This window comes from Pinus tabuliformis, chromosome 7, assembly GCF_031772625.1.
Source record: "Pinus tabuliformis cultivar Carrire ecotype Pingquan chromosome 7, CPIR1, whole genome shotgun sequence".
NCBI classification, from domain to species: Eukaryota; Viridiplantae; Streptophyta; class Pinopsida; order Pinales; family Pinaceae; genus Pinus; species Pinus tabuliformis.
This window is the reverse complement of record NC_142293.1, coordinates 72,194,010-72,208,756: the sequence shown is the minus strand read 5'-3', so window position 1 is coordinate 72,208,756 and position 14,747 is coordinate 72,194,010. Positions and strand designations below refer to the sequence as shown.

At 35.6% G+C, this 14,747-nt stretch overlaps 1 protein-coding gene across 9 annotated transcripts; it reads left to right on the top strand.

Moving 5' to 3' along the window:
• The first annotated feature begins 8,168 nt into the window (after window positions 1–8,168).
• On the top strand, window positions 8,169–14,243 carry LOC149245262 (zinc finger CCCH domain-containing protein 18-like). 9 transcript variants are annotated; one of them, XM_089457725.1, is made up of 10 exons: window positions 8,169–8,190; window positions 10,237–11,425; window positions 11,679–11,855; window positions 11,951–12,130; window positions 12,231–12,316; window positions 12,482–12,724; window positions 12,813–12,912; window positions 13,079–13,257; window positions 13,360–13,424; window positions 13,530–14,243. In XM_089457725.1, the coding sequence occupies exons 2-10, from the start codon at window positions 10,254–10,256 to the stop codon at window positions 13,689–13,691; spliced, it is 2,364 nt and encodes a 787-aa protein (XP_089313851.1). In that variant the 5' UTR covers window positions 8,169–8,190; window positions 10,237–10,253; the 3' UTR covers window positions 13,692–14,243. The 9 variants fall into 9 exon arrangements, with proteins under 9 accessions (XP_089313851.1, XP_089313850.1, XP_089313847.1 ...); XM_089457724.1 differs by lacking the exon at window positions 8,169–8,190 and adding an exon at window positions 8,229–8,657; XM_089457721.1 differs by lacking the exon at window positions 8,169–8,190 and adding an exon at window positions 8,667–8,978.
• Window positions 14,244–14,747: the final 504 nt, after the last annotated feature.

The following is a 14,747-nucleotide window of genomic DNA, read 5'->3' as shown; positions in this document are numbered from 1 at the left end:
AAAAAATAGGACCTTTTACTGTTAATCTCAATATTTGGGTTAGACAGATGAACATGTATAAAATGGTAATCATAGGCCAACTATAGGATCAATTTTGGGACCCAAAGTGGACTAACAGATGAAATTGATTTTTTTTATTATGCTTAAAGTAGTTCTTTGAATTTTTGGCAAATATCAAAATTGTAATGATATAAAAAACAATGTCAACACTGATTCACATGCCATATGAATTCCTTGGCATATGCATGCAATTTATTTTTATTTTTTCTATAAATTGAAATAATGCTTTTTCTCCTTGGAAAAATATACTATGGAATTTAAGGTTTCTAGATAATTTTAAAATTAGTTTCAAATGAGTCATATTGTGATTTTAGCTATAACTTTTTCCATTGAAATTTTAGATTATAAATTTTTTAGTGGTCTAGGGAGACATGATGAGAGTCAGGGTAGAAATTTTACGTTTCAAATTTCTATAACTTCAAAGTACATGCTAAAGAAATTAGGGTTTTTTTACTAGTCTTAAACTAGTTTCAAACATGTGCTCATGATACAACTATCATATCTAAAGATAGACAAGCCCAAATTGAATGATACTAGTTCATTTAGAAGGAAGACAAATCATATTTTTTCAAGTAAAAGTTTCATAATGCTATTAGAAAAATTGGAGATGTGTCATTAGGTACAAGTTCATTATCTAGAAAAGGCCAAAAATCAACAAGTTTTGGGAAAGTTATCATAACTTTCACTTGGAAAATAAAATTTTGGTTAGACCTATGATATTGTCGAAAATACATATAAGACTACTATAAGCCAAAAAAGTAGACTCATAAGGGCCAAAATATCAGTGATACATTAGAAAGAGGTTGGTTAGAATAACTAAACCTATAATAAGATTTTAAAAGGTATGTTAACTTAAAATTATCGCAAATTTTAGTTGGGATATCTAATTAAGGCGATTCAAATGCTAATTCAAGAGAAAACATCTAGAATAATATACTTGGAAAGTAATTGTAACTATTTGAGATAATTATTGTTAATATATTAAAGTTGTAGGTTGATGGTTTGGGTTAGACCTGAATTAAGAATCAATGAGAATACCTAACTTTAGTGGACATGAATATAAAGATGAACTCAATCCCAAGGAATGGTTTATATTATAAATAAAACTTATTTGAGTCCTTTTTGGATGAATTTTTATTTTTATGGTGAATCTTCTAGGTGGAGAAAAATCCCACGGGGGCTTGACTCAATTACTAATCTGGACTTATGCAGGAACGCAAAAAAATACAAATATACACATAAAAATAGAGATGCATCATAAATAAAACTTCATTTCATTAATATCAAAGAACTAAAATATGTTTATATACAAAAATAGAAATAAACTAGCTCAAGTGATGGTATGAAGGTGGGTGGCCATGTAAATGTTGGCATTGATGTCAAACAATGCTCAGCCTGATGATGGGGCTTCATGCCTTTATGGTTGTGATTCCAGTTACGTAGAGACTTTGGAGCCATCTTTTGAGGCAAAATATGGGCTTAGTGGCTAATAAGACTCCTTTCATTGGAAAGTGCTGTGGAAGAGCTTTCCAACAGTATGCAGAAGTCTAGAAATGGACTTGTGGTTTGAGAGATATGGCATGCTAAATTTCATGATGATTCAGGCCTTGTGAAGTGAGGAATATTGGAGATCGAAGGTCCAGGCGCATCGTAATCGGAGGTCCCTGTGAATTGCACATCGGAGGCCTTGACGAATTACATATTGGAAATCTTGCATGTCGGAGGTCTCGCAATATCAAGGGATAAGCTAGGACTGTGCATTCCTTGTTAAACTGTCGGGAAGGCCAAAAAGGAAAATACAAAGGAATTTGGTGAAAATACAAAGTAGGCGAGGCCCCTTTCTCTCTCCTCCAGGGAGGACACATGGAGGCATATGCTTGGCTTCGATAAGGACATAATGCAATGTCAGAGGATCTCTGATGATGACAAGTGGCAGGATCTGATTGGTTTCAATAAGGGACACGTGGCTACTTGTGTCAACATGACGTCACGCTATGGAGGGACATGTGGTAGGTTGTTTTGATGTTTATGGATGGCCTAATGGGCCATATCTAAGTGACATGTGTCACTGATCATAATATTCCATGTGGCATGAGATGACGTCACTTCGACAATCAGCGATTAGAGGTTTGAAATGGTTAGCTCATGTGCCACAATGAAATTTCGTCGGGATGTGGGATAGCAAGTGGTTGCAAAGGCTTACAGGAATCAAAGGCTAGGGTTGAACAAGGGGGCCTATCGGTAATCAACAATCAATGATTTGTGGTTGCTGGCATATGGGAAACAAGTGAAAAATGTCGATAAGGGGGCTTCAATGGTGTTAGTGCTTGGTTGTGGAACACACAAGAAACCAAGGACTCAAAACTTTTACAAAAGAAAAAGGCCCCCGATAGAGTGTTGAAAGACTTAGTGCCTTAAGGCCAAGCCCTTGGTCAATTCCCTCAGTCCTATGGTGAGAAGTTTACAGTAAGGGATGAGCGGAAGGATCTTGAAAATCAAAGATAAATGATCGTAGGTTTGTGGTTGCTGGCATATTGGCCACAAATGAAAAATCCCGATATAGGGGGCTCCAATATGGTTGTCGCTCGATCACCAAACCAAGTCCTATGGTGGAGATATAACAGGGGTCTAATGCAAAATGCTTTAGACTTGATTGGAGGTCAGCAATCAGTTATTTCATAGTGTTACATCACTACACAACACTACGATGAAAACCTCTGATATGATGGTATAGGGTGCCATTAAGATGTATGAATAGGCAGTTGTGGTTTTGAATGCATAACTGTAAGGTTGATGGTCGAAGACCTCCCATGCATGCATTATAAATAAATGAAAAATAGAGACTCCATGACGATGTACAGGTAGATATCTATGAACCATAAATAAGCATGGGGAGCCTCTATGAAATATGTAAGGAGTACCAAGAGACACAACATGGAGAGTCAGTTGTATTGCATAGAAGTGATCGTCACCCATCCTTATGAGTTTAATGCAATGACTGAACTAGAGTTTGCGTAACTTGGTCATATTATCTTTGTTTGGCACTTATGATACCTCATTGGAAATATCTCTCCGAGTACTATAGGATTTGCCAAAACAACCAATGTCTTGTTGCAAACCTTAAAAAAAAGTTGTTTAGGGGGTCAAAACTGCTTCAGAAGTTCACAACCCGAAAAATGGCTAAAAATAGTAAATGTTGCTATAAACAAGGAAACTAATGAAACTGACTAGAGGTCTAGGTGGAATAGGCGGGTGGCCACCAATATCCACCTGAATCAATGAACATATCACGTGCGATCGTGGCATACTAAACAATACCTTAATTTGACTACATATTGGAAAATACCTCTAAAAATCACATTATTTAACCCCATACCATTACGAACCCAATACACCTTCCCAATTTAAAAAACCCTACTTTCACTAGATATTGTAGGTATCCATTTTTTATACCACTTTATATTTTTTCATTAACTTTGAGCTCCATGTTTTTGTACGTGCCAATATAAAAAGCCTTTACCCCCCCTTTATATTCTCAATATATTATGTCATTTTTTCTTCAATATATATCCTGCAATATGAATGCACGTGGTATGGTATTTCACCCACAGTAAAGCCCCCGTGAAAATTCCTTGATGAAGATACTAGTTTATATGCCACAAGAATGTTTTTGAAGAGCTCTTCTCAAATAAATAGATCAAGGATACAAAATTGGACATGAAATATAAAGTCGAAGATGAAGTAAAAGAAGCAAAAGAAGAAATAAAAAAGAATGGAGACAAGCTATCTAACATATGAGACCTTAAGAACACACTCATTAAGAAGTTTCAAATATTAAAAAGGGAAAATGTGGCAAAGGGATGTAGGAAAAGAATGAGTTAAGGGAAGAATTGAAGAATAAAAATGATGAGATATATAGATTGTGGAGCTACAATAAAGAAACCACTCGATGAGGTCAATAGATTGAGACAAGAGAAGGACATTATTAAAATTAAGAAAAAACAAGGATCTTGATGAAGATATACCAAAAGTCTTAAAGAGAAAATTTACAAAAATGTTGGGTAATCCCTAAATACTAATAAGGTGAAATTAGAAATGAAATCCAGAATTGAAGAAGGATGTCAAAATTTGATAAATGAGTGTCATATTGTAGCTTTAAAGGGAGAAATAAAACAATATTCAAGAAGGTCATGAGAAGATAATTGAAGAAGTTGAACTCCATCTAGATGATGTACATGTCAATTACATGATAATATTATCTCCAAGGCTAGATTAACCAAGGCCAAGCAAGAAAATAGACAATACCATTATCTCTAAAAAAGGGCGGATGAGATGGGTGTGTAGAGTGAAAGAAAACAATATTGAAACCCTCATTACCAAGAAATATTTAAAGGAAGACAAGGACAAATCATTTGAAGAAGTGTAATATCGTATAACCCTAATGGGGGCATATATGAGGTGAAATGCTTATGATATGACCCCAATGGGAGCATATATGGACTGAAATGTTTATGATATGACCCCAATGAGAGCATATATGGAGATAAACAAACATGTGACAAGTAAATGTATATGTAATAGTGGTTGGCTTAATAATAAAGCGATCACAAGTGCATTGTATAAATTTATATATATAGAGATCATGTAGTCATTATTGAGGATAAGTGATTTGAATATATGAATGTATTAGGTTATTTGGGGGAGGTTCTCCTATTCTTTAAGGAGTTCTTATGTACTCACCTCTATTACCTGTTTTAGATTTCTTCTCCACACACACATTTGTGTACATAGTGTGTAATTCTAATTTTCTTATGATATTTTAAGCATTTGGTTAATCATATGGAGATTGATTTTAAACTTTGGACCTAGGTTTTGGGGAAACTCTAGATTATGTATGAAACCTTGGACTTTTTGTTTCGAGCATTTAACGGATTCCCTTTATTTGACTCTTGTGTGGGTTAGAGTTTTAAAGCTATCTTTGCATTTTTGAGGTTTTGATTCTCTTTTAGCCATTGGCGAAGTTCTTGGAAGACACTATCATAGAAGCATTAAAACAATGAGATGAAGCATCATTACATATGCTCACATATGTATGGAAATGGATTTCAACAAACAATTTCTTGCAAAAATAATTTTGAACAATGAGAAGTACCCTTGGACACAAAAGCTTGATTAAGAACATGTTTATTTATCATTGTATATCCTGCTTTGAAATAAGAAATTTAGTAGTAAAATTCCAAATGGGAAAATACAACTTAGAAGCATCCATGAGAAGCAACATGGTATGTTGGAGCTAAGGAAGAACATCAATTGATTAGCGAAGAAGATCCAATTGAATTGGACCCTCTTATGGAAGAACTAGGAGTGGATACAGGGGAAACTAGGGCCACATTAGTGGATATCAAGCAAAATAAGGATATTCCCTCAAAAGAAGATGCTTTATCTTAACAAAAAGCGACACAACATGGTTCAATGAAAGAAAAACATGATTTTCACTCAAATTTGCATGAGGAGGGAAAAAATCCCTAAGAAAAGTGGGGAAGGTCAGGCTTAAGAAGATTAGGTACAAGAATAATTAGAATCCCGAGATCAAGACAATTTGAGAAAGGCAAAAATAGCGAGGACCTCATGAAATACAAAGTTTGGACATTAGTAGTAAAAGGGAGAAAATCTCCTCAATCAACAACGAGAAGAATTTCATAATCTAGCTTAGTCCTAGTCATATAATATTTGTATCTTTCATTAAATATTTTTGTCTAACAATGTTGTTGAAATTTAGATGAAGTTTTTGTGGACAAGGATAATTGGTAATCATGCCAATAGGCATGTCTATTTTGGATTAGGACTTTCACAATTTTAATTTAATTATCTGTAATGATTTAGTGGATGGTAGGGATTTAGCTGCATGGAATATTCTAGAATATTCTTAGTAGTATAAACAAGTCAAAGATTGATATTTATCTTCAAAGTAGTTATATCCTTTTCTCCCTTTTTAATTAGATTAATTAATTAAAAAAATGTCATATGAACAAGTGTCATATCAATTGAGTTATGAAAATTGGGAATGGGGTATTAATAAGTCATGATATTGGCCCATGGTATTGTAACAAAACATGTTTACAAATTAATAATTTACATGGTAAATATGGGTAAATCTCATGGTTAAGAATCTTATCCCATATTTTTTAAATGTATATATGTTTAACTTATATATAATTCTTTTTATAATTATTAATAAGAATTTAAAATAAAGATATAATTTAGTTAGTTTTAATAGTTTTTTAAATTTTAACAACATGAGATCTATCATCGAGTAAACGTTTTGATCATTATTATGATCGATGCCTATTGGTATTGGTCATTTAATTTATTTAGCTACACTAATTTACTTGAACTCTGAAACTAATAATCTTCATTTGCTTACACTATTTTATTTGAAATAAGAAACTAATAATCCTTGTAACAAAGTAATAAGTTTCAACCACAAGGCTTACAAAAAATTATAATTATAATTTCCAATAATCTTTATGTGTGTAGTCTAACTCATAGACAAAATAGAATTTTTCACCTGGTAAAACAATTTAAAAATGAATGCGATTTTTGTTGTTGTTCAAAATCTATTTTTGGATGCATAAATGGATTCAACACCCTTAGAAAGGGTTGGGGCACTCCAATTCTACATTAAACTATTTAAACTCAAGTTTTTAAAGTCTCTCCGCATTTTGATTAAAATTAACCATAAAAAATGTTGTGAAAAAAGGTCATTTCTTCTATAAGTTAGACTAGCCATTTTATTTAATTTGGGAAAAATATTTAATGAATATTAACTTTATCTCCTAGTCTAAACATGTAACTTTTTGGCCGAGAAAAGAATGGTTTTTCGGGCACAAATTTGACAAAATCGGATGGAAATTTTTGGAATTCCGTGTCAAGTTTAATAATTTTAGGTGCTCCAGGAGTTTTGGAGGGTGTGAATCCATTTCCATGTTAAAAAAATTATTCAAACACTTTTAGTTTCATAATTTTTTGGAAAAAAAAGAAAAAAAATTCCTAGATTCCAACGGGAAAATTGCCTTCAGGCCTAAATTGTTGCATGCCTAAACAAGTCCATATTTTTTTGGAAAAAGAAAAAATGATGGCTAGATTCCAACAAGAAAATTGCCTCAGGCCTAAATTGTCGCATACCTAGACAAGTCCTTTTAATATGGAGATTTTTTGGAAGCTTTCACTGTGGGTTTTTCTAGTTTAATTTCTCTAAAATCTGCAAGGAATTTATTGAAATCACAAGTTTAATGGGTAACCCTTGCACAATCCAAGTGTCCTATGGGTTTTTTAGGGTGTTGTCTGTAATATTAATAATATGTTAAATATTATTTTTTTTGTAAACTTGGCCCCACTACATTTTCGGCAAGTCCAATAATTCACATTAGAGAGTGTCTTAATAAAACAGCTAATCACCATTTATCCAAAACCCCATAGATAATATGTGAAATATTTTAAATATAGATAAAAACAATAATTTAATTTTAAAAACAAAATTCATAATAAATAAAAAAACATATTGTGGAATAATAATAAATTATCTAATTACATGAAATAGATTTTTGACCAATAATACAAAACCTTAAAACACTCCTAACTAAACAAACTTAAATTTATGATTTTTAAAAATTAACAAAATCAACTTAAAAAATAATTATTTTAACCTTAAAACACTCCTAAGTAAACAAACTTAAATTTATGATTTTTAAAATATAACAAAATCAACTTAAAAAATAATTATTTTTCTATTAATTTAACTACACGTTAGTAATTTATTATTACTTTTAAAAAATATAAATAAATAAAAACATATTTTATATATAATTTAAAAAACCGAAAATTAAAAAAATCATAATGAAGAGCTTAAATCTGTCTGTTTCCTGTGACAGCGATGTAGGAGTACTGTCTTTGTTAAATTTAAAGACTTATGTTATGATTAATATTAACATTATTTCATAAAATAAAACGGAATTGCAGTAGGCGAAGGTTATGTTTGAAACCCTATAAAATCAGGTCAGGTTGCAACTTCGAAGATTTGTTTTAAAATTTGAAGGGAAAACGGCATCACATGTGCTACCGTCATTAAAGGTAGGTACATATTTTTGAAGATCTCAAGATGCATATTTATTGACAAGAATCCAAATTGTAGTTTAACGGGCGGAGCGATTTCTCATCAGAGAGAAAGAAGCGGGTGGGATATATGCAAACCCGTGTTTGTCGATATGGGCTGAACGTACAACGGTCTTCTAATTTAAGGCAAATATGACAGGGTGGGGAGATATGCCCCCAGCGTAAAATAGGGTTTTCGAGAAGTGTTGGATGACTAACAATGGCGGCAATATATATGTTTACATGTGTATTGGGAACGGTGAAGGGAAGGTTTTTAGCGGGGCATTTATATTAAAATAATAATTATAAGAAAGTCTGGCACACCGGATTTGTGGGAGAAAAGGCGAGTGATAGATGGAATTGATGTGTGGGTGGTGGAGGAGCCGAGGCGGAGCAGGAGGAAGAGGAGGAGAAAGCGTTGTTTATTGGCGGTGTGGTCGTTGTAGGTGGGTAAAAGGCGGAGAATTTATACTCCCTTCCCCAAATAAAAGTGGAGGTGGAGGGGCAGGAGCAGTTGAATTGTAGTTGTAATATATTCCATGGAGAAATATGATTTTAATACTGGTGATTTTGATATAGATGGTGTTCGTTTTTTTCTGGTTGTTGTTTAGGGAGGGGGAGGAGAGCAGAGCATAGCATATCACTGTGTTAATTATGATCTCCTCCCCGGCCTGGCAGATTATTTCATTCCCTTCTATTTTTATATGGGAGACTGTAAATTGATAGAAGCTGCTGGTGTTACCGTGCAAGAAAGAAATTAGTGCATGGTAATTTTTACTTTGATAGTTTACTGTTTTCTGATGTTGTGGGTTACATGGCCTAACTTGGTTTCTGACAAATGTTACAAATCAGATCAGATCAAGGTTGAGATTTAATCTATGGGTGGTTCTTAAAACATTTGGTGTTGTGATAATTGTTTTAGTTGTGGAATGGTGGATAGGTTGTTTTGTTTTTTGGGTTGCATGAGAACAAGAAGTAGGTATCACGTGAGGGCAATTTGTAGTTTTCCTGTGGAAGCCAAGGACCGGATTCCACACTAGGATACGGAATTTATACCTCTTTTTTGTGTTGTGGTTTCATGACATGGGTCCCCACAGAAGCCCACGAGGCCTGTCTGATCTGATCAGATGAGATGAGATGATAGATGACGATGATGATTCCCACCAATAGTAGTTGAATGAGTTCAATTTCAATTTCTCAAAGATGAGGAATGTTAACAATGTGTGTAGTTTGAGTTTAATTTCTAGGCATTTTGAGACGAAGTCTCAGCGTTTTTTTTCTGGAGTTTGAGGCCTTGATAATGCTCAAGTCTCGGTCAGTATTGAATTCCAGTAGGTGACCCATTTGGGTAAATGCGATTGAGAGTATTGAAAGGCTATAGTACACAGTACATTAGGGCAATAGTAGCGTTACTTAACCCCGGATTAAAGCAATTTTGGGGACGATTTGGAGGTGATTTTGGCACTAGATCTGAAAGGCTTTTGCCATGATGATCTGCAATTGTGGATTGCCAACAACCGAACCCTTTTTTAGTTATGAGAAATTAATTTGCTGCTGCTGTTGCGGAGCTCAGATCTGTTTTTCCTGCAGTACAGCTGGTTTGAAGCTGTCATAGAGATCTGCAATGAGCATCAGCGCCCAGGCACTGGACTGAGTCTGTTTTTATTTTTTCTTAAAAATGTTTAGTGTGTCTTAGTACTGAGAGTCGAAAATCCTTGGCGCATTTATATATAATTCTTCCCTTGTTATGATTCAAAGTTGTCAGACTGACAATGGTGCCGTGAAACTCGTGCTCTTGATATAGGAATGCCAGTGGTTTTCTCGAGGTAAAAAGAAAACATAAAAAACAATTGAAAGGCTATGGGATTCCAAATTAGTTGGTATATTTCATTGGCCTAAGATTCGGCCTTTTTTTTTCAAAAGATTATGCTAGAGATTTTGTATTATCGAGGCTAGGAAGCAGATCTGCTATGGGGTGAAGCAATAACTTATGACCTGTTTTTTTGGCATCATGGTGTTTTGCAGGTTAGGCTGACATTAAAATGGATTTGCATGATGCTACGCCGATTGTTTTCGGTCGGATTCAGAACTTAGAGCCAGAAAATGTGTCCAAGATCATGGGGTATTTGCTTTTGCAGGACAATGGAGATCAAGAAATCATTCGACTGGCCTGCGGCTCGGACGCTTTGTTGCAGTCCTGGATTTCAAAGGCAAAGAAGGACCTTGGCCTCGTTATAACAACTGCGCCCTATAATTCTCATCTACCTCTTCATCATATCTCACAGGTTAACAACAATTCCCTAGCCAGGCCAGCGTTTGCTTCTCCTGCTTTGGTGTCTCCAAATCGCCCAGGTGCAGTTTATTGGGGAGCATCATCTCATCTTCAGGCGCAGCAGCAAGAAAGGCAGTTATCATTTTCGTTACCCACATTATCATTGCAGCCCCATGACCAGTTGCGAATGGAAGATCACAACAATGTGTATATCAATTACAGGCCTAATTCCTTGCAGCCACTTCACATATCCTCCAACGAGAAACTGCAGCAGGCAACTCCAGCTGCAATATCTTATGAAAAGCTCCCCAATTACAGCCATGAGCAACTTATTCTAAGAGACGATTATCAGCTCAGAGATCAGCTCTCCTTCTTCAATGATTCATTGAATCCTCACACCATGTTCCCTGCTATCGATTACCTATTCCCAGATCAGATGGTCGGTTATGTGAACAGTAACAAATTGGGTATTGATCATCTCAGCTCTATAACTACTGTTAACAGTGACAATCTTAGTCTAACTCCATCCACCATTGCTCCTGATGTTACTGAATCCTCTCCGGCACCGTCTTGGAAGCCCTGCATGTATTTTGCTCGTGGTTACTGCAAGCATGGCAGTAATTGCAGGTTTCTGCATGGATACCCGAGGCAAGACAACACACTGCCTCTATCATTGAGTGGCAGCCCTACTGGATCCCGCAACTCTGATGAAGCTTTTCAAGGTGGGTCATTGGAGAGATTGGAGGTTGAGTTGCAGGAGCTTTTGAGAGGCAAGAGAGCGCCTGTTTCTATTGCTTCACTGCCTCAGCTCTATTATGAAAAGTATGGCAAGACACTGCAGGCCGAAGGTTATTTGACTGAGAGCCAGAGACATGGTAAAGCTGGTTACAGTCTCACTAAGCTATTAGCACGCTTGAAGAACACTGTCACCCTCATTGATAGGTACTTGCTTACCATAAATCCTGCCTATCGATTCATTTTTTCAATTTAAGCTCATTAGAGTGTGATCCAGCAGCAAGCAGTTAGGTGAACATGCTTAGGGTAATTTTGATGATTTAGCTAAACTAAGTTGTGGGACACTTCCATGACATAAATACAGCAACAATTCAACCAAACTCAGCAAATGAAATTTTATGAGAAGTATATATTTTTACAAAAAAAAATCAATTTTAATGTTTCTTACCATTGTTCATAGCTTTTGCAGGCCTCATGGTCAGCACGCGCTGGTTTTAGCAGAGGATGCACACAAGTTTATGACATACAAAAGTGGAGTAGATGACTTAGGTGGAGTGAACTCAGGTTCTAGACAAATATACTTGACATTCCCAGCTGAAAGTACTTTCACCGAGGAAGATGTTTCTAATTACTTCAGGTATGTTTTTACAGTACTAGTAGCTAGCACATCTTTCCCTATGAAGTTTCTGATAATCAAAACTGAAGAGCCATGGTTTTTTGGATCGTCCTCAGGTCTTACGGTCCTGTGCATGACGTGAGGATACCTTACCAACAGAAGCGCATGTTTGGCTTTGTAACTTTCACATATCCAGAAACTGTGAAGATAGTTTTGGCAAAAGGGAATCCTCACTATGTTTGTGGTGCACGGGTTCTTGTTAAACCATACCGTGAGAAAGGCAAGCTTGGAGATAGGTAATAGCATTGCATGATTAGTTGGTGTCATTTCTAGATGGATTTTGCAGTGCATTAATAATCAGACAATCTTCTTACCATTCAACTTGTGTGGAAATAGAAAGAACCCTGACAGAGGCGAGCAGTACGCAAAATATGCGCCTTTCAATCATTTTGATGCTAAGGACTACGATCATATGCATCTGGGTTCGTATATAATTTGTGTACAAAGCTTACTTCCATTGAATTTAAAAGTTTTATGGATTCTGATAGGTAGTATGCAGAATATGGGGTGGGGCGCTTAGCATTCGAGTAAGGGCTAAATTTATGTATTGGGCTGATGACTCAACAACTTTAAAATTGTGTTTGCAGGTCCCAGAATCATGGATAATTCTGACGCTATAAGAAGACACATGGAGGAGCAAGATCAAGTGATTGAACTCGAAAGAAAAAGGCTTGCTGAGTTACACTTCGCAGATGCACAAAGGGTGCATCTTGCAGCAGCTGAGAGCCACATCTCCTTTGCATCAACACCTCTTGTTGTTTCTCACCCCCTCGAGAATAGATTCACTAATGGATTCCCACAGTCTGAAATAGAATCCAAGGCATCAGAAGGTAAACCTAGGATACCCACTTATTCAAGACATGTTCTCTAGAGGCTGTCACTTTGCATTTAAGTAATTTCATTCATCCTCTTATGTAGATCTCAACAATTTTCCTTCAACCGATCATTTTGGGTACCTGCTTGAGGTACTGGAGAATAACGAAGATGAGCCTAAGCAGGACAATGACGATCAAGAAAGGTAGAGACCATCATCCACAGTCAATAAAGAACATGACAAAGAGTTTACTTAGAAAACAAGCTGTTAATAATGGGTTCCTGGAAGTAGTTGAATAGAAGCTACTTTGTTTTGTTTTGGTGATTATTATAAAAAGGTAATGATCAGTGAATTTCTTTCCTTGCAACAGCTATGGACATAACCTTCCAGAGAGTCCATTTTCAAATCTTAATGGATCCAATGGTATTAAAACGGTATTATATACTTCAGAGAAAACAGTGGGGAACATGTCCACTATTTCCAAAGCTTTAACACAAGCATCATCAACATCTGTTATCGATAAGGAACTTACTTGTTCTATATGCCTGGGTACTTAGAATATTCATTTTTTTACATTGTTATTTCAATGATTTATCTATATTCTAACAACAGAACAAAATATGAAACTTCTACCCATAAATCTATGTGCAGATGCCGTTGTGGAGCCGAAGCAATTAGCGTGTAGCCATTTATTTTGTTTGAAATGTGTGCCAAAGGTGAGATAAACCAAGCACTCATTTTGCATTATTAAATCAATATATTTTTGCAAGAACATATATAATTGATTCAGGCTGCCATTTCTGTGAATTCTGTTGGTGCAGGTAATTAAATTGTCTGAGGAGTGCCCTATCTGTGTGCAACACAAGGGCAACCAGGTCTTTAAACTTTCTGGAAGGAGAGATTTACAATTTGATTATTACCCTTGGGAAAGAGAGCCAGTCCCACACCAAATGTGTGGTAGTTATACAAAATATACATCATGATACTCAGCTTGGTCCATTTCTCAGATGGCACCGGGTCTAAAATATAAAACAATTTGAAAATGGTGCAAATGCAATCCTTTGTACCTATATGAAGATACAGATAATGTACACAGTGCCCCGGGATGCATCAAGGTTCTGCCCTGGGGCCTGATTTATATTTTGTTTTTTTCGACTGAGATCTGCATCCCCACTGAATTGGGATTTTCAAACTGAGCAGGCAGCCAGGAAATTTGTCTACATATAACTATAGAAAATTCAGAAGATACCAAAAAAAGTATAGTTTACAGGAAAAGTGTTGGGTATTTTAACCTAGGGAATAATTATTACCTAGTCTAGTGAACTACTGCTGCTACTACTGCTATTACTTGCAGTTATAGAAAACAACTATAGCCGTGATCAAGTTGTAATTCTTCAGTATAGAAAAATGTGTATAGAAAACAAAAAAGCATAGAAGAATTATGGGCGAGCTCCCTTTCATTGTGGCTCAAAGTATCATTTGTTATAAAAAGTCTTTGAATAGTACAATGAATGACGAGAAGATTTTTCACATTATGTGTATACAGCTTTCATACATTTGGTGCTGATGGTGATTTTTATGTGGATGAATCATATTTGGTGATATATTATTTGTTTGATTGGACTTTGTGGGACACATATATATAGAAATTAGATTCTTCAATTCACAGACCAATTAACACACGTACAGTTATCACATGCTGGGCTGACCTGCAGGAGGCCCGCAGGCACCACAATTTGTAGTGCAAGAAAAAGACATTGTTCTGCACGGTTCTCTTTTGAAACTTTCCGTCGTTGGGTTTGCTGCAGAAACTGAATGCGTTAGTAGTTACAAGTATTGTCATGATATTTATCAACAAGTGAGTGTGTGGTGGAAAAGGCATAGTTGAGTTGAGACTTTAGGCCTCCCTCTGGCTGTCACAAAACACCCCATGACTAATGCACATTGAGCACCTTTGTTACATGGTTAAAACGATTGGTAAATTAACTGTCATCCACTTTTTGCAGCCACTGAAGGGACAGAATGAATCTCAACATCTC

What these genes read in the sequence shown, in the direction of transcription:
- LOC149245262 (XM_089457725.1), top strand. Translation starts at nt 10,254, where the DNA reads ATGGATTTGCATGATGCTACGCCGATTGTTTTCGGTCGGATTCAGAAC. An exon ending in GATGTTTCTAATTACTTCAG is followed by an intron (nt 11,856 to 11,950) that starts GTATGTTTTTAC and finishes GATCGTCCTCAG; the next exon opens with GTCTTACGGTCCTGTGCATG. An exon ending in GTTTGAAATGTGTGCCAAAG is followed by an intron (nt 13,425 to 13,529) that starts GTGAGATAAACC and finishes CTGTTGGTGCAG; the next exon opens with GTAATTAAATTGTCTGAGGA.